The following is a 24,836-nucleotide window of genomic DNA, read 5'->3' on the forward strand; positions in this document are numbered from 1 at the left end:
GAAAATGAGTTTGAGTCAGTGGCCAATGCTAAGAACCACACCCACACTATTAGCCTAAATGTTTGTGGCCCCGCCTTCTAATAAATACATTTATTCAGCTGCTTTGCAGACCTGTTGGCATCATATCTATGGCCAGACGTGAGTTATAGAGGGGTTTAAACCCCCAGTATTAATCTGTAGAGCAGTGGAAGAACTGTGTTCTCTGGAATGATGATTAATTCAGTACTTCTGAATGGGATCAGTTGGGATTAGCAGAGGTGTTGAGATGAGGACAAGGTGAGCAGTTGGGACAAGGTGGGATGGGTTGGCATGAGTTAGCAAGGGGGGATGAGTTGGGATAAGGTGGGATGAGTTAGAGAGTTGGGATTAGTTGGAAATGAGTTGGGGAAGAGTTTGAGGGTTGGGATAAGGTGGGATGAGTTGGCATGAGTTAGGGAGTTAGGATGAGTTGTAATAAAGTAGGATGAGTTGAGACTTTAAATTATTTAAGGATAGGTGGGGGATGAGTTGAGGATGATTTAGGGATTTGGAATTAGTTGGAGATCAGTTGGAGAGTTGGGATAAAGTGTGATGAGTTGGGGAGTTGGAATAAATTGGGATGATTTAAGAAAGTGAGATGAGTTGGGTAGTTGTAATAAGGCGGGATGAGTTAGGAAGTTGGGATAAGTTGGTAAAGTTTGGTAAATGTCCTTAAATAGGAATGAAGCTCCACGAAGACCCTCTAAAACAGCCGGGGAGTCGGGTCTGTTCTGGATCTGGAAATCCCTGAGATATTAACTGCCTCTATTTTTATATCAGTCGTCATTTCGGGCACACAAACGAGAGGAACATGTCGACCTCGTTCTCTATGACATCACGAGGCGGGTGGATGTTATCTGGCGACCTGTAGCATGATGTCATTTGCCAAACGTCAATAAACACAACGGGCAGATTCTTAAACATGATCCTTAATGCGGAGTCCAGCTGCCAGGACAGCCAGTCGCTGCCGTAGACGTCGCTGTAGCCGGTGTTCGCCGTCTTTATCACCACCAGGCTCTCTGGCGCCCTCTGGAGGAGGGACAGGATGGCCTGGCGGATGCTGGCCAGTCTTCTCAGGTACGTGATCAGAGGAAAGGTGGTAAAATGTGCCCAGATGGTGAAGACCACGACTGAGTGTTGACCTCCCGCGAGAGTGTCCACCTCGGAGGAGATGTAGTGCAGGTCGGCGTACGGGGTGACGGAGGTCCGGAGCGGGAGGCCGTGAGCTCTCCACACCATGCGGATGTTGTTGTCCACGTCCACCGCCTCGAACGGTCCAGACTTGGCTGAGGTGTGGAGGTTCAACTGCTTAAGGGCTGCAAGAAGAGAGACAGAGAAAGAGAATATTATGACTTAGAAAACTGTGAAAATGTGAAGAGAGGCAGCGGTGAAAACTCAATATCGCCATTTTATTATCTGTTCAAACCCTCCAAGTGATCATAAGGCAAGGCAAGGCAAGTTTATTTATATAGCACCTTTCATACACAAAGTGCTTTACAAATTAGAAAATACACAGAGAAATCAAATAAAAAAAAAAACATGTAAAAGATTAACAGTAAACATGGAAATAAAAACTAAAATAAGAATAAAGCATGATTGATTCAAACATGATTAAAACAAAGAGAATTAAATTAAAAACATGTAAAAGAACAACAAGGAATTGGAAATAAAAATAAAAGAAAGAATAAAACATAATATAAAAGTCCCGTTACAGAATAAAGTGGGCGGAGCTGCAGTGTTTTAATCTGAGCTGAAAGCCTGATCAAACATGTAGGTTTTCAGTCTGGATTTAAACATGTTTAGTGTTGGGCGACTGAGAGGTCTGCTCGGCTCATACTGCTGGAGCACATCAGATAAATATGCTGGTCCTGCACCATTAACACATTTATACACCAGTAACAGAACCTTAAAGTCTATTCTGTAACATACTGGTATCCAGTGCAGGGATTTAAGGATGGGGGTGATGAACTCTGCTGCTGAATTCTGAATCAGCTGAAGCTGTTTGATGGTCTTTTTTGGGAGTCCAGTTAGGAGTCCATTACAGTAATCAATCCTACTAGAAATAAAGGCGTGGATGAGTTTCTCCAGGTCTGCTTTAGACAGAAAATCTCTGATCTTATTGATGTTCTTGAGGTGATAAAATGCTGATTTGGTGACTGCTTTGAAAGATATGAAAGATAGCAGAGATAGCAGAGCTAAGCAGAGAAGCGTCTGAACGGCACAGAAGCAGGAACAATATCATACACAACAAATTTCTGGAGTTCAAAAATCTGGAGTTAAACAAAAATGTGTAAAAAGAAAGTGTTAAACTGTGTGAGTTTAGTCTCCATCTTAAACTACTTACTTGTGAGATTGAGAAAATCTGAGGTCATATCATGCAGCAGGAGAAAAAGAAGTGGAAGGTTCTATAAGGGCCAGCTGAGGCTCGGCCCACACATATGTACATATTTTTAAAAATGCAGATTTCCCTTCATTTTTTACACATTTTTACACAATTTGAGTATCAATGTATGCAGAAAATATATGCATTGTGCAGTCAGGGTTTCATTAAAAGTTACGATTTGCCTGTCTACGAGAAACATACTGAAAACAGAGCATTTACTAATCTCTAATCTATATCTAATGTCTGTCTTTAATGGGATTCTTCATGTTGCTTGAGAAGTTGATTTAATTCTAAAAGTAAGTCATTTTAAAGAGCCGGTATGATGAAAATACTAACACCTGACACAGATGCTCACTCTAGTAAAACAGAAGGTGCTTCACTTTAGAAGTCAAATCTGCAGTAAAATAAGGACAAAGGGCAGTTTCAGAATCATAACACACTGTTACACCAAAACAGGATTAAATAAGTAAAGGATTAAACAAATATCAGCGAAATTCAGAAACCCATCTTAACCAGAGAGAAACAAACTGAGGCTGTCAAGCAAAACGTCAAAAGCAAATACGAGAGTTCAGACTGGCAGGTGCAGAGGAAACACTAACGCTTCAGTGAACAGAGGACGAGACCTTAACAAGACAAATAAAATAAAACTGAGCACACTAAACAAACTAAACTGAGAACACTGAGGACAGAACTACTACAGTGAACACTCAAGGAGAACAAAAACATACTGATGTGAAAAACCTTGAAACAACACAGAGCGTGCATAACACAGAATACCAAGAATACCAAGAAAATGACAAAAGACTTGATAAAGAACACAAAGAAAGGGCTGTATAAACATGAACAGGGTTGGACACACCTGAGGAAAGAAACAAAGGGGGCGGGGTTACAAATGAGATTAATGAGGGAACACAGGTTTCAGGGTGGGGCTAGATGGAGACAAGACAATTTCCATAAGCAATATTATAAGTTTTTAGAGTTTAAAAATCATCAATATTTGGTGGAATAACCCTGATGGTTTTTAATCACAGTTTTTTTTCCATGCATCTCTGCATCATGTTCTCCTCCTCCACCAGTCTTACACACTGCTTTTGGATAACTTTATGCTGCTTTACTACTGGTGTAAAAACTCAAGCAGTTCAGTTTGGTGGTTTGATGGTTTGTGATCATCCATCTTCCTCTTGATTATATTCCAGAGGTTTTTAATTTGGTAAAATCAAAGAAGCTCATCGTTTTTAAGTGCTCTCTTAGCTGTATATAATGTAGAGTCAAGTGTTCATTTCTTGCCCCTAAAAATAATGTACAGGTTATTTGATAGGAAGCATTGAGAAGTTAACTATATACCTGTTCTTGGTAGAAACAGTGGTATTAATTGAGTTTTTAAGGGGGAAACAAGGACAGGGTTTGAATCGAACAACAGAAGTTGGTAAGTCATTGGCGGATGTAGGCAGTAAACTACAGGATGCACGTTGAACTGCAGTAATAACAAGTCAAGTCAAGTCAAGAGGCTTTTATTGTCATTACATCTGAGTACAGGTACACAGTGTGATGAAATTACGTTACTCCGGAACCATGGTGCAACGTAGAACCACAAGCAATAGACAACATAAAGTGCAGGAGTGACGACAGTGCAACATAAAATTATAAAATTATAACACTCAATAACAATAAATACAATAAATACAAAAGACGAGACAATTTAAAGACAGGACAGTGCAGTACCGATTCGGTATAATAAAGTGTATAGTGGGGATAAGGTGCAGAGATGTGTGACATACTGTAACATATAGAACATATATAATCACAGCAGTTATTGAGGTAGAGCCTCTGTGTGCTGACTGGGTGTGTGTGTGGGTGAAGTTCAGTTCTTTGTGAGTGTAAAGGGGGGGGGGGGTGTACAGTTTAGTTTTGTGCGAGTGTGTTGGGTGAGTGGTGGGTGGGGTGGGGGTTCAGTTCTGTCTCTGTGCGTTGAGAAGTCTGACTGCCTGGTGGATGAAGCTGTTGCAGAGTCTAGTAGTGGAGGCTCGGATGCTCCTGTATCTTCTGCCGGACGGCATCAGAGCGAAGAGTCCGTGTGAGGGATGGGTGGGGTCGTCCACAATGCTGGTGGCTTTGCGGATGCAGCGTGTGGTGTAGATCTCGGTGCTGGAGGGAAGAGAGACTCCGATGATTTTCTTAGCTGTCCGCACTATCCGCTGTAGGGTCTTGCGGTCTGAGGTGTTGCAATTCCCAAACCAGACGGTAATGCAGGTGCTCAGGATGCTTTCTACAGTGCCTCTGTAGAACATGGTGAGGATGGGGGGTGGGAGATGTGCTTTCCTCAGTCTCCGCAGGAAGTAGAGGCGCTGCTGGGCTTTCTTGGTTATGGAGCTGGTGTTGAGGGACCAGGTGAGGTTCTCTGCAATGTGAACACCGAGGAACTTGGTGTTATCCACAATTTCCACAGCAGAGCTGTTGATGTTCAGTGGGTGGTGGACACCTGGAGCTCTCCTGAAGTCAACAACCATCTCCTTGGTTTTATCCACGTTAAGAGATAGGTTGTTGGTTCTGCACCAGTCCGTCAGCCACTGCACCTCCTCTCTGTATGCTGACTCGTCGTTCTTGCTGATGAGGCCAACTACAGTTGTGTCATCAGCGAACTTGATGATGTGGTTTGAGCTGTACTTTGCAGTACAGTCATGAGTCAGCAGAGTGAACAGCACTGCTTGTCTAGGTTTAAAGCATGTATTTAACAGGGTGTGTAGGAGTTTATTGAGAATTAAACATGATTATTATGATTATCAGCTCAATTTTTACCCAGAGACGTGTGTGTGTGTATTAGTTACGTACTCGGTACTTGGCTCAGCAGGTACTCGTACCACTGCCTCAGCGTGGAGTCCCCCATCATCAGCATCTGCTTATCTTTCAAACATGCTGCAATCTGATTGGCTGAGCGGAAGGACTGGGCGTGGCACAGCAGTGATGTCCACTTGTTTTGCAGATAGAAACCAGCGGGTGAAGGTGTGCCCAGTCCAGGAACACACTTCACACCCTCACCTAAACAACAACACACACAAACACGAATCAGCATTCACAGATATTAACATTCACAATACTATAACAATATTAAAACTATTCCTACCAGTTATATTTACTGTAAACTGCACTTCCTGCTGGAAAAAAAACTATATATATGCACCTCTAAACAGTTGCCTGGCTGTTGCTACACAGTCACTAGAGTCAAACTCAATTTAATTCTATAACAATGTTTTAAATGTATTTAAATGTACACAAAAAAAAAGAAAATACAGTGCTTTGCAAATCTTACAGACTTACTGAAAGTGGGATAAAAGGACATTAGGTTTTTTCAGTTTTTATTTATTTTGCCTCAGTTCATTATAAACAAGCTCTACGTTTCTGGATGATGTCGAGATATATCTTCTTCTCTGCATTATCCAGCTTTAACCTGCATTGGGTGAACTGTGTTCACAGACAGTAAGGATTTCTGGGAATGTTTCAGAGCTTATGTAGTGATTTCCAGTACAGAATCAGCACAGCTTGTTATTAATGCAGCATTACCTGAGGTCCTGAAGATCACCAGCATCCAGCACTGAGCATCCGCCTCATGCCTTACACACAGTGATCTCTCCAGATTCTTCTAATCTTTAAATTATATTATGGTCTGTAGGTGTTGGGATATCCAAAATATTTACAGTTTTTCATTGATTAAAGTTTTTCTATTTTTTTTCTTTACTAAAAATGCTCTTTTTGTAACCGTATATGTATAGACTTTTTGTAAATTTTCCAGCATTTTTGGCCCCATCCTAATTTTGTTGCTGCTATCAAGTTCCAAATAAGTTAATATTTGTCATTAAATGGAAAATTTCTCATTTTTAACATCTCATGTGTGTTCTATGATCTAATATGAGTACAATATGGCTCTATAAGACTCGCAAATTAATGCATTCTGATTTTCATTGACATTCGATTTCATTCGTTTCCTATCTTTTTTGATGAATGTTGACACAAAGGCGCATTCCAGAGAGACAGGTATGAGCCTCCTTTCAGCAAGCAAGAAGCAACAGCGAGAGAAGAACCAAATTCCAACAGAAGAAAATAACCTATTCTCCTCCGTACAGGTAAGCAGTTACAAACAGCTAAGCAGTATCTAGTGTAGCACTAATAAATCAGTGCTAGACAGCATCACAGCAGGCAGCAGGGTAGTGCAGTAAGATCAGGGCATCCGAACACATGGGAAAATAAGCCAAAAGTTTGGAAAGGGTTACAGGAGGACTGTGGTGAATCTTAGCGAGAGTTTACACAGCGGGAAGAGCCCGATCCAGAGGCAGGCAGGCAGCGGCACCCAACCACGGATGGATCTGCACCAGCGTCCAGCAGCACACAGCAGCGGCAGCTCAGGGCAATGAAGAAAGAGAGAGACAGAAGAAAGGAGAGAATGAAGAAAGGGTTTAGAAATATACAGTATACAGTCTGTGGTGTAGAATCTGCAAGAGCAGTATTTTAGAAAGACTACAGCAATAATAATAAAAAAGCCTGTAAAACGTAAACAGGCTAAAACAGCAACAAGTGAAGGAAGTTTATATCACACCAATTACAAACACTCACTCCAGTAAGTACATAGCAGATGTATGTAGCCTAGTATGAAGATGATCCGTGCAGATACTTTTCACATCTTTGATAAGGATAGAGCTTTTACTTTTGATGGACTTTCTGAGAAGGAAATCAGACTTGTTCATGCTCAGCTGGAGCGGAGCATTAGCTCTGCAGATTTTATAGAGTAAAGCACTAATTCTTCAGGGTTTTCTCCCCTTCTTCTTCCCCCTGAAGCTAATCTCATCACAGCAGGCTGTGTCTTGGTGCTGGAACTGGTGTGGTGTGCGTGTGCTGTGGGACTTACCCAAAACCGGTTCATGATGGGACACGCTCACTTGAACATCGCCTCCGGTCAGAATAACTTTAGTGACGCTGCTGCAGACAGAAGAGAAATATTTGCAGTATTAGTGCATTGCTGAGATCTATCTTTCAGAAAGACCATTTGAACCAATAGATTATTCCATTTAGGGGTGGACTTATGGCCTTAAAAATAATATTGCAATATTTCAGGGTATTTTTGTGATGAATAATACTATAATTGATCAAGTGGTAACACAGCTTGTTTAGTCACTGTAGAATAAAAGTACTGCCAATAGATTAGGACTCTCGTAAAGCTGTTGGCTCCATCTCTAATATAAGGTTTGGGTAACAGAGGGGTTTAAACCACCAGTATTGATCAGACTGTGGATCAGTGGAAGAACTGTGTTCTCTGGAATGATGCTTCATACTGTACTTTATAATACTTTATAATACTTTATAATACTATAGGATGAGTTCGTGAGTTGGGAATGAGGTAGAGTGGTGGTGATCATCTATCCAACATGCTAACCTCACTAACTTCACTAACGCTCTTGTTGCTGAATGCAATCAGTAGAAAGTCTTCTGAGCTAGACTGTGTATAGCTGGACAGAGCATCGTCTCTCAAAAGTGAAGCCACCACAGGTCGGGCGCCCCCTGCTGTTCGGTTGCAGAAAGCTGTGTAACTCCACCCATCCCCATAGGTTTCAATGGCAAAACAAACAACTTTCAATCACGTTTTTTTCTAATATACTGTAATTCTACCTCCATTATTTAAATGCAGCAGCTTTAGTGTAACCTCTGCTTATATTGTCAAAATTTTATATCCCCACATTCATTTTTTATTTTGATTTTATTCATTTTTTTAAAAAACATTATTCAGCTCTACTCAAAAAGATGTGGTTATTGTAAAAGGGTTGGGTTACACCTAGCCGGAGGCGGGACCAATGACTGTATGGGCGGGACCATAGACTGTGTATGACTCTGTGGAGGCAGCTCTCAGGGGCGGGGTTATTTAAATGAGTAGGCGGCCTCTCCACAGTCTTTCTCCCTCCTCTGGTCTCTACTGCGGGTTTCAGGATCGCCAACATGGAGGAAGATTTTAGCTTCATTTTCATTGAATGAATGGGAACGGAGACACGGCGTCCATCTTTTTTACAGTCTCTGGTAGAGACAGTTACTCAAAAAAGCAAAAAAAAGCTGCATAAACTCTTTATATTCTTATAATTTCAGAGGAAACGATGAATGAACAGCTAGATGTTCAGTAGAGCTTCACTGCTGCAGTTCAGCACAATGGTTAAGGAATGTTCTAAAACTTTTGGAGCACACAGTGTATCATTACAGACCTATTATAACTGGGTGTGGTTTGCTACGTGGTTCGGGGATCTGTTGGAACTTTGTTTACTGGGTTTACAGAACAGAATTAGCCACCAGATCAAGTTAAAACAGCACAGAGACCATAATTCTCCAAAATAACCCAACAAAAACATAATGATGGGCTCATACTCCCACAGCAGAATGTTTTTTTGTGAACTAGTGTTGCAGCAGTGTTCAGTCCTCAGTGACTACAGTGAGGTCAGTGTTGGATGTTCACCAGTTTCCCACTGTCAGGAAATACCCAGGCAGGGAGACGAGGAGGCGGACGCAAGTGCAGGTAGGAACCAAAGATAAATAATTTATTAAATAAATAACAAATAAACAAGGAAACAAGGAATGAGAAACACCAAACAAAGAAACACAAATAACCAATAACAAACGAGCGATGATAATAATAAACAAACAGGGAATATATATATATATAAGGGAAATAAACTATAAACGTGAAAACAAGAAATAAACGAGAAACAAATGACTAAGGTTATATACAGGGAGCTAGGGAACATGAAGCTAAACAAGAAACTAAACTAGACAAGGAGAACTAAACTAAGCAGGGCAAGGGAGAAAACAATGGAAATAAATAGGAAACTAGAAATATACACAAGAGATAAACAGAGGTAAACACAGAGCAAGGACTAGGGCTATGAAACGCGGTGAAACAACAGAGAGACAAAACAACAGGGGAAGGTGCAAAGACCGACGGAGACAAAGTGGCAGAGGAGTGCTTTATAGTAACATGAAACACACTAGAATTGGAAACACCTGGGGAAGGGGCGGAGCTACAAATGAGAAACAGGTGGGAAAGTACTGAGACGGGAGACACAGGGGAGCACAGGTCACGTGGGGAAGACACACAGAGACACGAGACGAGGCCAAGATGTGACACCCACCTCATTCCATCCAAAAGTGTGAACTGTGTTTGGACTGAGCTCAATCTGTTACTCAATCATCTCACTGAAAAATATTTTCCAAGAGAGAAGCGACTTCTTCTGCAGTAACAGATGCAGCAAATACTCTGTTCTACTAAAATATCAGAAATTTCAGTTTAAACACTCAACATTTATAGTATTAAACACCTGTCATCATTTTAGTGTGGGATTTTAGGTTTCATGGCTAAATTGGAGCAGCCTGGCGTTCAATCTTCATTAATTGCACATTGCACCAGTAAGAGCAGAGTGTGAAGGTTCAATTAGCAGGGTAAGAGCACAGTTCTGCTCTAAATATTACAATGCACACAACATTATGGGAGACATACCAGAGTTCAAAAGAGGACAAATTGTTGGTGCACGTCTTGCTGGAGCATCTGTGACCAAGACAGCAAGTCTTTGTGATGCATCAAGAGCCACGGTATCCAGGGTAATGTCAGCATACCACCAAGAAGCACCAACCACATCCAACAGGATTAACTGTGGACGCTGTAAGAGGAAGCTGTCTGAAAGGGATGTTCGGGTGCTAACCTGGATTGTATCCAATAAAAAACATAAAACCACGGCTGATCAAATCACGCAGAATTCAATGTGCACCTCAACTCTCCTGTTTCCACCAGAACTGTCCGTCACCACAATCAATTACTGTGCTCTAAAACCAGGTGTTTCACTTTCATTCTGCAAACCCTGTACATTGATATTGAATTACAGTGCAGCCCTATCGATGGTTCATGAGGAGGAGAAGGAGATGAGTGGGAAGTTTTCAGGTGGTTTATCAGTGTTTATCTGAGGGTCACTCTCGTTTGAATAGCCTAAACTCCTATAACTGTTATGGAAATGCTGAAGATTACTAGAACTGACTATGATTGAATGACTAGACTGTGGTACACCAAAGAAAACTCAGCACACATAACTCTTAATTACTGTATCCCTGAGTACAGTGCACCAAAACCGAATACTTGGATCTCACTTCCGGAAAAGTGCTGGTGATCCTTTTCTAAAAACAGGCAATTTATAGTTTATGTATTCTTTTTCAGTTCTTCTGAACACAGCTGTCAGCATCTTCTACAGTACTTTTTCCTTCCTCTGTGTGAAGGGTCAATAATTTCTCTTCTCCTGCTTTTTGAATATCTAATAATGGTCAAAGCAATAGTATTTAATTGAATCAACAAAGTTTTGAAATATATTTGAATTTCAAATATATTTGAAATTGATAATCAGGTTTAATTTAAGGGGTTGAACAAAAATATCCTATAAATCATTTAGGAATTACAACCATTTTATCAAAAGTATTTTGATAAAAAAAAAATTATTAACTCATTTGGAAAGATTGTAAGTGGACCTTTAAGCTACATAAGAGTCCTCCTTATTCAGAGAGAAACTACAATCATTCCATTCCATGTAGGGCATGTGATCTGCTTTTAGAAGAAGGAAAACTATTACAACTATTACAATCCTGCTGAGGATCACCAGTGCATCATGTGAAGCTTGGCAGGATATGAATCTATCCACCCCCCCCCCCCCCACCAACCCGCCCCCCCCCCCCTTTACAGCTTTACAGGCAAGTCAAAAGGCAGAGTTCACTCAATGGCCAATGAAAACTTATATTCACTCTTAAACGACCTGCCTTCCATCTGTATGAATGGTGATTAGCAAAATACACTAAACTGAAGGTCTAAATCACAGATAAAAAGCTAAAAAAGCTCTGTAATACACAGAGCCAGTTCTGGCTACTGCGCTTGCACAGATCTCCATATTTCTCCTTACTCAACATGCTGACCCCTCTCCATAGCTGATTGGCCCTTTTCGTTGAAGGGTGGCTGAACGAAGGCTGGGTTGGGTGTTACCAGAAACTCCACTTATATTTCAACCAGTGGTTTGTCTCCTTACTAATAACTTTAATTTACTTTAACACTAAATGTACTGTAATGTCTGTAAGAAATGATCCAGCATTAATCCAGTAGTTTCTACTTCCATCAAAAGAGAATAGGAATTCTTCCCACATATAAAGAATTGTTCAGAAATTTAATCTGCAACTGAAACTGAAAAAAATGATTTTAAGTATTTTTATCACATATACAGAGATGCATATAATCACATTATTATTACTGTAGTGTAAACACCAAAGTGTTTCGATACACCCCCAACAGCAAAGCCAAACCCACATTAACTACGTCGCAAAACCGAAACATGCTGAAAACTACATAAAAACCCACGGTACCACACCGTCCACCATCTGCACAGGTTAGCTGAACATGCAACAATAACAAGCCTCTCTCAGACATTTATAAAATATATTGCCAGGTCTAAACGGTTATGAGTTTTGGTGGGGAATGCATGCTAATGCCAGGTGTGAACTGGGCATTGTAGAGACAAAAAATTTAATTGTCAACTGTTATCAAATTGTAAACTCTACTTAAATGATACTTTCTGTAAATTATTAACCAAATAAATGCCAAGTGTTCCTGGATCTCTTAATTTGATATATCATAATGTCTCAAATGTCTGATTGTCTCAAACTGTAATCATATCTATCCATTAAAGCTCTGATTGCATCTGATGTTTGCAAATTGCAAATTGTGGTTCAAACTTCCATTACGATCACTGATGGATCCAAGATGGATGTTATGGCAGATATTTGGCTGCTTGTTCAATTTTTAACCTATCGATACAAATACTTTAGCTTTAGCTTAGCACAAAGTTCATACAAAGCCTTATATAAACACATTGCCTCATTCTGACAGACACAGCTCAGAAAGTAAGGACATATGTGTTTGGTATTAAGTGGAACGAGCCCTGGTACCGGCATCTCCAAACTGAAGGCCAAATTCCAGATAACAGCAGCTGTCAGACATCCAAGTTCAAAGAAGACGACACTCCAAGAACATCCTCAAACACCAAATGAGTCAGTGTTAGAATAAACTGTTTAGCAGAGAAGATGTGGGACAATTTTTATTGGTGGAACCCACATACTCAGCTCTGCTGCTCATCCCACACATGTGCTTTTATTAAAAAGAGAAATTGACTTTGGTATACCAGGAGATTTATTTCATTGGTACAACATAGAAATAATCTACCAAACACAAACATCCTCACTGTTTGAGCTATGTTTATAATTTACTATGTTAACTGTAGGTCTAGTTGGCCTCAACTGCATTAAGCCAGATTGTATTGAGTCACATTTAAAACCACAGATTGCAAAATGCAGCTATATTTTAATTTTGCATTAGTTAGATGTTAACATTGCTTGATCATTCATTGTAAATCATGTTTTTCTATGTTTTATTATAAATAAGTAGTTTATTTATAAATGTATGCATCGACAAAGTAAGTTTATGCTGTGCGAGCGCCCTATGCAGCTGCCCACATTTATGCTTCTGCTTTTTATGTGTCTGTGACTCCGTTGATTAGCTGTAAGGTCTGGAGAGACTCATGCGAGATCATACAAGAGAGAAACTGTTGGGTTTATGGTAAAACAAGCTGCAGTTGCATATTATTTTGTATTTTACTTAATTTGAAAAATCACATAAATAATAATTAGAGTAAAACTTAACTGACCTCTGTTACAAAATGATTACTTACAAAATGTTGAAGTGTAACTAAACCCCTCTGCTTAAAATAATAAATGCTAAAAAAAAAATAGGAGAAGTGGTTTGGGAGGGGCACTGGGTGATGTATGGGTTTAGGGGGTGAGGCAGAAAGAAGAGCTGTTTGGGCTGAGCAGTGTCCCTCTGATAGTGGTGAGACTCATATGATTGGACATTGTCAGAAGGGGTGGGATTTCTGATGGACTGATTTGCATATTTTGATGATGTGTTTGCGTATCAAAGTACACAGAATGATTATCCTCGCCTATAGCGGAGTTGAACCTGAGAGGGCGCCGCAGAGGCAGGAATTAACACAGTAAAAGTGTTTTTTAAAGGTTAGGAAATGTTTATAAAAATGTTAAGCTATTTACTCTTTATTTCAGCTATTAATGAAAAACAATATTTGATGCATTTTGATGGAAGTCATAACACCGCAACGTACCCGTGTAAGAGGGAGGACTCCAGGGAGGACAGTATAGCCTGGTACCCGCCCATTTTGTGGTAGACCCAGGCTGAGCACGGCAGGTTCTGGGGTTTCCGGCAGACCCAGGTTTCGTCAGTAATGGGATGCCGGTATTCACAGCAGCACGGAGAGCCCAGCATCAGCCTCACACTCCTCTGAGCGTTACACACCACCTCTTCAGCCTGACTGCCATTCCTGAACACCCCGAGGAAGTACACCTTATCCGGTTCTAGCTCTCGGTGCCGGAGTAGAACCTGCGGTCCAAACGAGAAACAGGTATAATCAGCTAAACTCCACTGAGATCCAGCTTTCTGCATTTAGTTTAATCTGAGACGAAAGTAAATCCCTGTAAATTCAGAATTAATCCTTCTCTTCTCTTTTTGTTTTCTGTCACATCTTCAATAAACACTGGTGAACCAGTGCCACTGGAAGCCATGCATGCTCATACCATCATAATACTACCACCACCATGTTTAACAGAGGACGTTGTGTGCTTTGTGTTGAGAGGTTCTGACGGTGCATGCGTCCATATCCATACTCCATCCATACTCATTGATTTACTATATCCACTATTAATTATTAGTAAATTAATAAATACTTATAAATGACTCAGTAACCACTTTACTGCTTTAACTGAAGTAGTACCTGATATACTGTCTATAAATTATTCAATTACTTCCATAAATGATTTGGTTCACTGCTATAAAAAATTAAGTACTGCTGGAAATGATTCAGTATATAGGGGTAATGCTGAATTTAGCACAGCAGGCTATCATAGTCAGGAGTCTCACAGAGTAATACTTGTTATACTTGTAATACTGTGCTTCAAAATAGTATAAAGATGAGTCGGAGCATTGTGGCTACCAAATACCAGGAGCCTTGAGGTTATCCGGTGTGCCTTATAGTACAAAAAATATGGTAATATATCAGGCTAAGTCTGGCTCTGACTAATAACTATAGTAGTAAAGCTAGCTCACCTGTACGGCCTCACTGGAGTGGATCATCCGTATCGACACCTTGGCCAGTCCCTCCCACAGCAGCATGAAGTTGGCGGTGTAGGTGCCGTTGTTGTGGTCGAACACCTGTCCGAATACGCTGGCCTTCAGCTCGGCGTTAAACAGCTTAGCCTGGAAGAAATCCCCGCCGTACGTTTTGGGGTTCTTCAGACCGTCCCTCGCCGTTATCATCACTGTGATTACATCCCCAACGCTGTAGAGTTCACGCGGATTCAGCAGCGCATACGAACTTGTGTGAGCGCTCGTTGCCTGATTGGCTGCAGTCACGTTGATGGGCGGGGCCGGCCACTTTAGCTCCTCCTTTATATACTGTAGTTCTTCAGGTGAGATGAGGGTGGGTTTAGCATTGAAACCAGGTGTAAAACTGGATAAATTAACAGTATAGCTCTCCATCAGAACCTTCAAAGTTTCTGGTTGACAACCAATGTAGCTTCGACTTGGAAAAAGATCCTCAGGGAGTTTCTCCTGCAACAGAGGATACGCAGAGAGTTAGCCAGTGCTAACAGTTAGCTATCAACTATACCTACACTTAGATCTAATCCCATTTTTAAAACTTGAACCTACCACTGAGCCCTGCCCCTATGTGTTGCACATTCTTGTCTTAGGGCAGGGTTCTGATTCTTGTAAAGGATGAAGGGGTGGGTTAGAGGAAGAATTGGGGCTATATGGTCCTTTTTCAGAGGGCTATAAGGACCACAGGCAAGTTCCCACAAATTGTAGTATTGTCCTTGCTAAAAATTACGATAATCACTATATTACCACAGTCGAATGTGTAGTCTCAATGTTTTATGTCCATTTGCATCATAACAATCATACAAATATTGCTAGTAGTTTGTCTCAGTAGCTAGCTTGCTAACTTTCCCATTCCACCTTAAATGGTGCACCAGACAGTAGAGACTGTAGCATTTAAGGTGGAATGAAAGAAAAAAAAAAAAAAGCTAATTTCAATAAAAAATGGACAATAATAATTAATAGTTGCATCACCTGGGCCTAGGCATTAGGTGTGTTATCAATAAAAGCTTTAATCAGATTTTTATTTAGAACTCACCCAGCAGGACCACAGAATGACCAGGCTGAGAGTAACGATGAAAATAATGATCCTCACGTGGTTTCCCATCCTCCAGTGTACCTGCTGGACACAGGGTTACAGGAAATCATAACAATACTTTATATTAAACCACAATCATCATCATCATCATCATCATCTAGTAAAGCAACAAAAGCCATAGCCTAGTACTTCTCAAAATATAAAATATATGGAGAATAGAAATACCCAATCTCAAAGTTATTTCTAATTGATTGGTCCAGACTTTCTGACTTTACCAGAAAACAGTCCAGTCCAAAATAAGATTCTACTTAAAATGATGAGCTTCTTTAATTTGACCAAACCCGAAAACCTCTGGAATATAATCAAGAGGAAGATGGATGATCACAAACCATCAAACCACCAAACTGAACTGCTTGAATTTTTGCACCAGGAGTAAAGCAGCATAAAGTTATCCAAAAGCAGTGTGTAAGACTGGTGGAGGAGAACATGATGCCAAGATGCATGAAAAAAACTGTGATTAAAATCCAGGATTATTCCACCAAATATTGATTATTTCTGAACTCTTAAAACTTTATGAATATGAACTTGTTTTCTTTGCATTATTTGAGGTCTGAAAGCTCTGCATCTTTTTTAGTTATTTTTGCTATTTCCCATTTTCAAACATAAACCTGTAAATAGCCAAATCAGAGGAACTGATTCAGAAACGGAAGTGCTCTCTTTATTTTTTTCCCACAGATGTTTCTACTGCATTTTGTTAAATGATATTTAATTGAAGTGCGGCTGTTTAAGGTGTGCTGTGTGTATTTGCACACTGATTTATACTGTATATAATAATTATTACACTGCTGGACTCTTTATCTGGGCCGGGCCTTGCAGTACCAGTACAGACTCGTCTCTGCTTCTGCTTCTGCATCTAAATGGACGTCTCCTGTTCTGCTTCCTGTCAGGCCATGTGAGGACATGCAGGGCTCCTTCAGAACGTGCTGAAGCAGTGTCTGCAGAATCAGAACAGATTTATTACACTGGATACATCTTGTCCTAAATCCCAACAACTCATCCCAACTCGCCATAACTCATCCCAACTCACCATAACTCATCCCAACTCGCCATAACTCATCCCAACTCGCCATAACTCATCCCAACTCGCCATAACTCATCCCAACTCGCCATAACTCATCCCAACTCCTCACAATTCGCCCCAGCTCCCCACAACTCGTCCCAACTCCTCACAACTCGTCCCAACCCCCAAAAACTCATCCCAACTCGCCATAACTCATCCCAACTCTCCACAATTTATCCCAACTCCCCATAACTTATCCCAACTCCCCACAACCCCTTGTAACTCCCCACAACCCATCCCAACTTATCCAATCTTGTCCCAACTAATCCCAACAACTCATCCCAATTCCCCACAACTCGTTCTAACTCCTCAATGTCCCCACTCTCCCAATGTCCCATAACTCATCCCATCCCCCCACAACTCATACAAACATCCCGTAACTCATCCCAACCTCCAATAACTCATCCACACTGGCCACAACTCATCCAAATGTCCCATAACTCATAAATCCTAAATATGAACTCATCTCTGTATTGTAAAGTACAGTATGGAGCTCCATCATTCCAGAGAACACAGTTCCTCCACTGATCCACAGATCAGTACTGGGGCTTTATGTTTATTTATCTGATCCAGAGAGTCTGTACAGTTTAACCTAATTAAATCTGTGATAACAGTCATTTTATCAGGATTTTAATCAGACCACACCCCAAAATGAAGTTGATTATAATGTTTACTGCGTGCACACTTCAATAAAGCAGATCTGATGATATATAACACAAGCTGAAGTATGAAAATTAGATAAAGTACCTGGGGCATTGTGGGAGTGAATGCGTTTGACTGAGTAGAAAAACATTTACACCCCACCAGCAGAGCTCTCTTACAATCCCACAGAGGAGAAAACCAGGAGCCGTGCTCTCATTCCACTCTTCCTTTTCTTTATGTTGATATTAATAGTGTTAATAGTGATTTTACAGTGTTTCACACTCACTTTGGTGCATTTCTCAGGTCATCATTAATATTTGCACGGCGGCGATTTCTAAAAGTGCACAAAGCTCCACACAGGGAGCAGCTAATGGTCTTATCTCACCCACAACCTTTACTTCCTTCGTATATTTAAATCAGTAAATATATCATAGCCATATATTCATGCAGGCTGCCAATGTAAATAAGAAAGTGTTCTTAATAACTTGTCTGGTTAAATAAAGAGTAAATAAAATAAAATAAGTATATTCTATGAGGATCAACGCTAACGTTTTTATTTTGACAGATATAAAATGCTTTAAAATGCTGTGCCAGCATAAATTACTTTCAGCAGAACTGAATACTGTTTATGGGAGCCTGACTGCAAAGACTTCACATTCACAATTATTCTGGGCAGTAATTCATGGACAGATCATTGCACTTTATCAGGTATCACTTTTTGCAGTTCAGTATGCTTTTTTAATTGAGTTAGATTGGAATATAATACCCATACGTTCACTATACTACCAGTTATGCCCTTTTAATTGAGTTATATTGTGAGATAAAACCCATACTTTAAATATAGTACTGTTTTTATGCTTTCACTATTGAGTTCGATTGTAATACATTATCCTTATATTTACTTTTGTACAGTTCCCGCTCTTTTGAGTTACATTTGAAAGGAATACTTTAGTTTTAGTACAGTTTTTGGTTGTGCTATTTTGTTGGAAAACTCACTGGCCTTTTTTCTAACTCCATATAAGGTGATGTTATGATGTGGCCTTAAGCTGCCCTTACCAGAAGAGATAATTTTATACACAGCTGAATAGAGTTTTACTGCAGTTGTTTATGACTGAGTGCCATTATGACACTTTATCAGAAACATTGAGAAACAGATGGTTCTCCACAGTTGAGGAAATCTATTTTTATATCCCACACGGTTGATTGAAGGGTTTGCAGGCTGGGACCAGTAGCGTTTTTTTTATTTCCTGTCCTCATAACTCTCATATCTCAGTAAATATTTAAGTTTTCGCACTTTATAGACGATCCTGTACAGCCTCCTTTCCCTGCTGCTGCGGTACCGAGTGTTGTATCGAGTTGTGCTACACATCGATACGTGCTTCCTAAAGGCACTGAGCGTGCGCTGACCTAAAACGTATTTATTTTTCCTTTTTTTTTTTTGTTTATTATAAATTAGTTTTGTTGTGCAATAACTATTATTTAGAAAAAAATACAGAAACAGTTTGTAATGCCATGACTTTACCATGATACAGTGATTTTTGCTATCCAAATATAGCAACGCTACATCTACTGGGAACATGCTGCAATATGGTGCTTCTTTTGAATTTTTTTTTTACAGTTAAATAAACACTAGGGTAGCACGGTTTGACAAGGTACCACAATTCGACAGAACACCGAATCCAGCACCCTCACCTTGATAAAAGCTTGATTAAAGCTGTTATAATCCGCTTTAACTTTAAAAACTTTAAGAAATACGCGAAAAAGTCTCGGTTGTCTCAGTCACCGTTATTTCATGTTTGGGTCAACAGAAAGAAAGAAAGTCACAGGGGGTGATTTTTTAGGCAGGGCACTTTCCCTATTTCTCTCTTTCTTATATATGACTATATTATATTAGGGTTACATACATGACACCTGCACAAGAAATACATACTGGTGTCACATTTTTATTACAAAAAACATTTAGCCTAATGTTTGGACCAACAGAAAAAAAAAGTTTTAGGCGGTTCCCCTTTTTAAGCTGCCCACATAAATAGCTTTTCATTCTTTTCATGAGATTTCGACACAGCTATGGTGGGACATCATGATAATGTTGCATGAATATTTTGCATTTTTTCTTCGGAGGCAGCGCAACAGTATCTAATGTATTTCTATTTTCTAAGCCTAAGTAGAGATAAAGCCAAGAGGACGCTGTGCGCGCTTCCGAGAGGGAGCGCGCACAGCTCCTTAGGAGTGTGCTGGAGTGTGCTGAATTCGGCACAACACCCCTATTATTTTGAAGAATAGATATATCCGCCTTATAAATAATATCCGCTATTTAACATCAAAGTAACATCGGCAAAAACCCGTTACATTCTGCTGCTCATCACTGAGTCATCTCTTTGATCTCTGATATCAAATGTTAAACTCAGTTCTGAACTGTTACACTGTTACATCCCAAACATCCTCAAAACAACTCAAATCCACTCACTTTAAACTCACTCTAAACACAATCCACTCACACTAAACTCACTCTAAACTCCGCGTGACTCACTTGTTCAGGAGTTTAACAGGAAAATAGAGAAAAACAGAGTTTTAGTTCAGTACTCACGAGTGTGTATGCGTGTGTGTTCCTCACGCAGCCTTCGAGTGAGCGTGTGTGCGCGCACTGTGTGACCGTCCCCTATGGAGTTACTTATTTTTTTAATAAAAAAAATACAATATTTGCAATATTTCTCACCTTTTTATCTACTATTTATTCGCTATTTATTCACTGTTACTCTTTGTGCAATAATACTGGTCACGCCCTACCATAATCATATCTCCTCTGACCTTATTTTATGTATATATTACTATTTGTTTATGTTTTTTCATGACCTGTTTTTCTGTCTATCTTATCTTATCTCTTAAAATGTGACTTTCACTATAGTACAGTTTATGTTTTTTTTAATCGAGTTAAAGTGTGATACAGTACCAATACTTCCACAATAGTATAGTTTATGTTCTTTCAGTTAAGTTAAAGTGTGACACAGTACTCACACTTTCAGAATAGTACAGTTACTTATATTTTAGTTAAGTTAAAGTGTGATACATGTAGTCATCACAGTGGCGCAGTGGATAACACCACTACCACTATGTGGGAGACTGGGATTCAATTCCAGGTCTGGGTGACTGAATGCTGCTCTACACCAATAAGAGTCCTTGGGCAAGACTCCCAACACTATGTAGGCCTACTTCAGTAACAGGAATAATCTTGTAAGTCGCTCTGGATAAGAGCGTAAGATAAATGCTGTAAATGAAATGAAATGAAACAAACACTGGGATCAAGTAAAATCAAGACATACCTTTTATTTATAAGATGATTTTAAACTCCAAATAATAATCTCCTGAGTGATTACCGTATTTTTTGCACTATAAGGCGCACCGGATTATAAGGCACATTTTGCAAAAAGTTTTGTTAAAGGTTTAGTGAGATTTAATGAGAATAGATTAGAGACATAAAAAAGAAGATAACCCTGCAAACCAACAGCATGTAATCTTTTTGTTTGATCTCAGAACAACAGCAGGAGGTTTTGTGCCCATCAATAATAATGAACTGAAAGTGCAACCTTGTCTTGTTGATCTTTGGAGTGGATAATAAGGTTATTGGACCTGACTCAGGCTTGTGGAGATGAATAAAGGAGTTGGTCCACATTATAAACCTTTGTGGAAAATGAATCATTAACCTGGTCATCATGTATTGGGAGGTGTAAATTATATTTATTGCGTATGTTTAGGTGTGTCTATCTTTAATAAAGCCCATCAGGTCTGTGGAGGTAACAATAGGTAACCGTGTTTCCATATGAGCTACTATAAGTTTTGTAAGCACTTTGAACTCCACACTACAGTTTCTGAATCAGTTTCTCTGATTTTGCTATTTATAGTTTTATGTTTGAGTAAAATGAACATTGTTGTTTTATTCTATTAACTACAGACAACATTTCTCCCAAATTCCAAATAAAAATATTCTCATTTAGAGCATTTATTTACAGAAAATGAGAAATGACTGAAATAACAAAAAAGATGCAGAACTTTCAGACCTGAAATAATGCAAAGAAAACAAGTTCATATTCATAAAGTTTTAAGAGTTCAGAAATAATCAATATTTGGTGGAATAATCACAGTTTGTTTTAATGCATCTTGGCCTCATGTTCTCCTCCACCAGTCTTACACACTGCTTTTGGATAACTTTATGCTGCTTTACTCCTGGTGTAAAAATTCAAGCAGTTCAGTTTGGTGGTTTGATGGCTTGTGATCATCCATCTTCCTCTTGATTATATTCCAGAGGTTTTTAATTTGGTAAAATCAAAGAAACTCATCATTTTTAAGTGGCGGCTTCCTACGGTGCTTCGGCATCGCGGGGACCCCGGCACCGTCATCCTGCATGTGGGTACCAACGACACGTCCGCCCGGCGCAGTGAGGTCCTGAAGGAGCACTTTCGCACTCTTCTGGACACCGCTCGCAGACTGACCCGCGCCCGCCTCCTCATCTCTGGTCCGATGCCCACCTACCGCCGCGGGAGCCAGCCGTTCAGCCGCCTCTACGCTCTCCACTGCTGGCTGCGGGACTGGTGCTCTGCTAGTGGAGTTGGCTACGTGGACAACTGGGAGAGTTTTCGGGAACGTCCAGCCCTCTTCCACCGAGACGGGCTTCACCCCAGCCGCCTGGGATCCACCGTCCTCTCTGGTAACATTGAGGCGGTGCTACGCCGGGACTGACTGGCTCTAACCAGTCATACCGGCCAGGTTAGTGGTCTAAGTAATGGGCAGTTTAGTAATATACATCGTTCTAATGAGTTATCTTGCCACTTTCCTGTGCATAAGGCCGTGAGTTTTAATTATGTGCCTTTTTCAGATACAAGTGCATTTTTACCTTGTAGGATTGAGACTGTGTCTGTCCCCCGTGTCGCTCGAAACCGAAAAACTCAGAAAATCTGTTTTAATAATCTTATTAAAATTAAAACAACAGCATCCGTCTCTCAGAGTACCAGCAGCGTCCGTATGAAACTAGGGCTATTAAATATAAGATCGCTAGCACCAAAATCAACATCATGTATATTAGATCCAGTACCCACACAATTATTGAAACAGGCACTGCCAAAGGTGGGAAAATCATTACTAGAAATAGTAAATTCATCCCTTAGCATGGGCTACGTACCCAATTCTCTTAAATTGGCGGTCATTAAGCCCATTATCAAAAAGCCAAATCTGGACCCCCGTGAGCTTGCTAATTATAGACCAATTTCTAATCTTTCCTTTATAGCCAAAATCCTAGAAAAAATTGTGTTTAACCAGCTGCGCTTGTATCTACAAAGTAATAGTATGCATGAGGTTTTTCAATCTGGATTTAGACAAAACCATAGTACTGAAACAGCTTTACTTAGAGTAACTAATGATTTACTTTCAGCTCTTGATAGGGGCAGTAATGCCATCCTTGTACTGCTAGATCTTAGTGCTGCCTTTGACACCATAGATCACGCTATTCTACTTGATAGGTTAGAAAATCTTATAGGAATTAAAGGATCTGCCCTCACCTGGTTCAGATCTTATCTGAGAGATCGATTCCAGTGTGTTTATTTAAATAACGAATGCTCTTATCAGTCTAGAGTAAAATATGGTGTCCCTCAAGGATCAATACTGGGTCCATTACTCTTTACTCTTTATATGCTACCACTGGGTAAAATTATCCGTAGGCATGGTATTAACTTTCACTGCTATGCTGATGACACGCAACTTTACATATCTGCTAAACCCAACGAGGAGCTCTGTATAAATCAAATAACAGACTGTATTAAAGAGATTAAAAATTGGATTACACACAACTTTCTCTTACTTAATTCTGATAAAACTGAGGTCCTTCTATTAGGTCCTAATATTGATAAAAACATAAATGTTAATACTGTAGACATAGACGGTCACTTAATTATACCTGGTAAAACTGTGAGAAACCTTGGGGTCATCTTTGTCCCAATTCTTTCGTTTGATGCTCACATATGTAGCATAGTCAAAATTGCATTCTTCCACTTAAGAAATCTAGCTAAAATCCACAGTATACTCTCTCTGGAAGATGTTGAGAAGCTGGTACATGAATTCATAACCTCCAGGCTGGACTACTGCAATGCGTTGTTGGCTGGAAGTCCACATAAATTACTCCATAAACTCCAGCTAGTTCAGAATGCAGCCGCAAGAGTGCTTACCAGAGCTAGAAAGTTCGATCACATTACACCTATTCTTTCATCCCTACATTGGCTACCTGTTAGATTTCGTATAGATTATAAAATACTTCTCCTGACGTATAAATCCCTCAATGGTCTGGCCCCGCATTATCTACAGGAACTCCTTACTCCTTACAATCCGCCGCGTTCACTCCGCTCCCAAGACGCTGGCCTGTTATTAGTCCCGCGTATTAGAAAAAACTATACAGGAGGAAGAGCGTTCTTTTATAAAGCTCCCCAACTTTGGAATAGCCTCCCTATTAATATACGGGACTCAGACACACTCTCAATCTTTAAATCTAGACTCAAAACATTTCTATTTGCTCAAGCTTTTGAGTAATGTCTCATTACAATTTTCTTCCTCTTACAGCTTATCCAGCAAATATAAACCCTGTCCTAATCATCTGCTTTCTCTTTCTCTCCCCATGTCCTGAGCTGCTGCTACCAGTGCCCATCCCACTCCAGCAGAGTTTTATAAAACCATTCTAACCCCTTTCTCTTCCCTCCCCTCTCTGTTCTCTCTCTCTATCTTTCTCACATGTGCTGAGACGCCTGGCCGGCCGGTCTTCCTGGATGTGTCCGTCTGTGGTTCCAGCTTTCAGGAATCTGCCCTGTCCTTCTACTCATCAGAATTATTACACAACCCTTCTAACTCCTGCTTTTTTTCTCTTCCTTTCCTTTCTGTTTCTCTATCTATCTCTTTTACATGTATGGAGATGCTGTTCCTGATGTTCCAGCCTGGCTCTCCACTGCCCGCTGTGTCGTTCTCCGGCTCTGCAGCCCTGCACTGATTACCATTAACACACTCAGTATCTGTTTCTGTATTAGCCATAGCTCTATAGTTTGTGCCCATCACATTTTTATATTCATAAATTAGTACCTGTTATATTAGCCATAGTTCACATTAATTCTCTGTACTGTTTTTGTTCTGTTATTTGTTTGTTGTTTGTTTGTACTGAGCGGGTCAACCCGAGTAGGATGGGTTCCTCGGACTGAGTCTTGGTTCCTTCCAAGGTTTCTTCCTCTTAAAGGGAGTTTTTTCTTGCCACTGTGTCGCCATAAAATCAGCATCTCTGTGGTGCTGCTCATAAGAGGCATGGACCTGTTTTTCCTGTAAAGCGGCTTTGTGACAACCT

At 40.1% G+C, this 24,836-nt stretch overlaps 1 protein-coding gene across 2 annotated transcripts; it reads right to left on the bottom strand.

Annotated features, from left to right (window-relative positions):
* Nucleotides 1-3: 3 nt before the first annotated feature.
* On the bottom strand, nucleotides 4-20,122 carry LOC103025248 (NXPE family member 3-like). Of its 2 annotated transcripts, none has more exons than XM_049467762.1 (7): nucleotides 20,058-20,122; nucleotides 15,709-15,792; nucleotides 14,622-15,125; nucleotides 13,624-13,898; nucleotides 7,299-7,369; nucleotides 5,231-5,437; nucleotides 4-1,334 (listed from the first exon to the last, which is right to left on the bottom strand). In XM_049467762.1, the coding sequence occupies exons 2-7, from the start codon at nucleotides 15,775-15,777 to the stop codon at nucleotides 802-804; spliced, it is 1,659 nt and encodes a 552-aa protein (XP_049323719.1). In that variant the 5' UTR covers nucleotides 15,778-15,792; nucleotides 20,058-20,122; the 3' UTR covers nucleotides 4-801. The 2 variants fall into 2 exon arrangements, with proteins under 2 accessions (XP_049323719.1, XP_049323718.1); XM_049467761.1 differs by having other exon boundaries at nucleotides 15,709-15,789; nucleotides 20,058-20,107.
* Nucleotides 20,123-24,836: the final 4,714 nt, after the last annotated feature.

Source organism: Astyanax mexicanus, chromosome 19, assembly GCF_023375975.1.
Source record: "Astyanax mexicanus isolate ESR-SI-001 chromosome 19, AstMex3_surface, whole genome shotgun sequence".
Classification (NCBI taxonomy): domain Eukaryota; kingdom Metazoa; phylum Chordata; class Actinopteri; order Characiformes; family Acestrorhamphidae; genus Astyanax; species Astyanax mexicanus.

Coding starts and splice junctions, on each gene's coding strand:
- LOC103025248 (XM_049467762.1), bottom strand. CDS start 15,777: ATGGGAAACCACGTGAGGATCATTATTTTCATCGTTACTCTCAGCCTG. Junction 15,126..15,708: donor TCATTCTGTGGTCCTGCTGG/GTGAGTTCTAAA, acceptor CCTCTGTTGCAG/GAGAAACTCCCTGAGGATCT. Junction 1,335..5,230: donor CCTGCTGAGCCAAGTACCGA/GTACGTAACTAA, acceptor CTCTTCTTGCAG/CCCTTAAGCAGTTGAACCTC.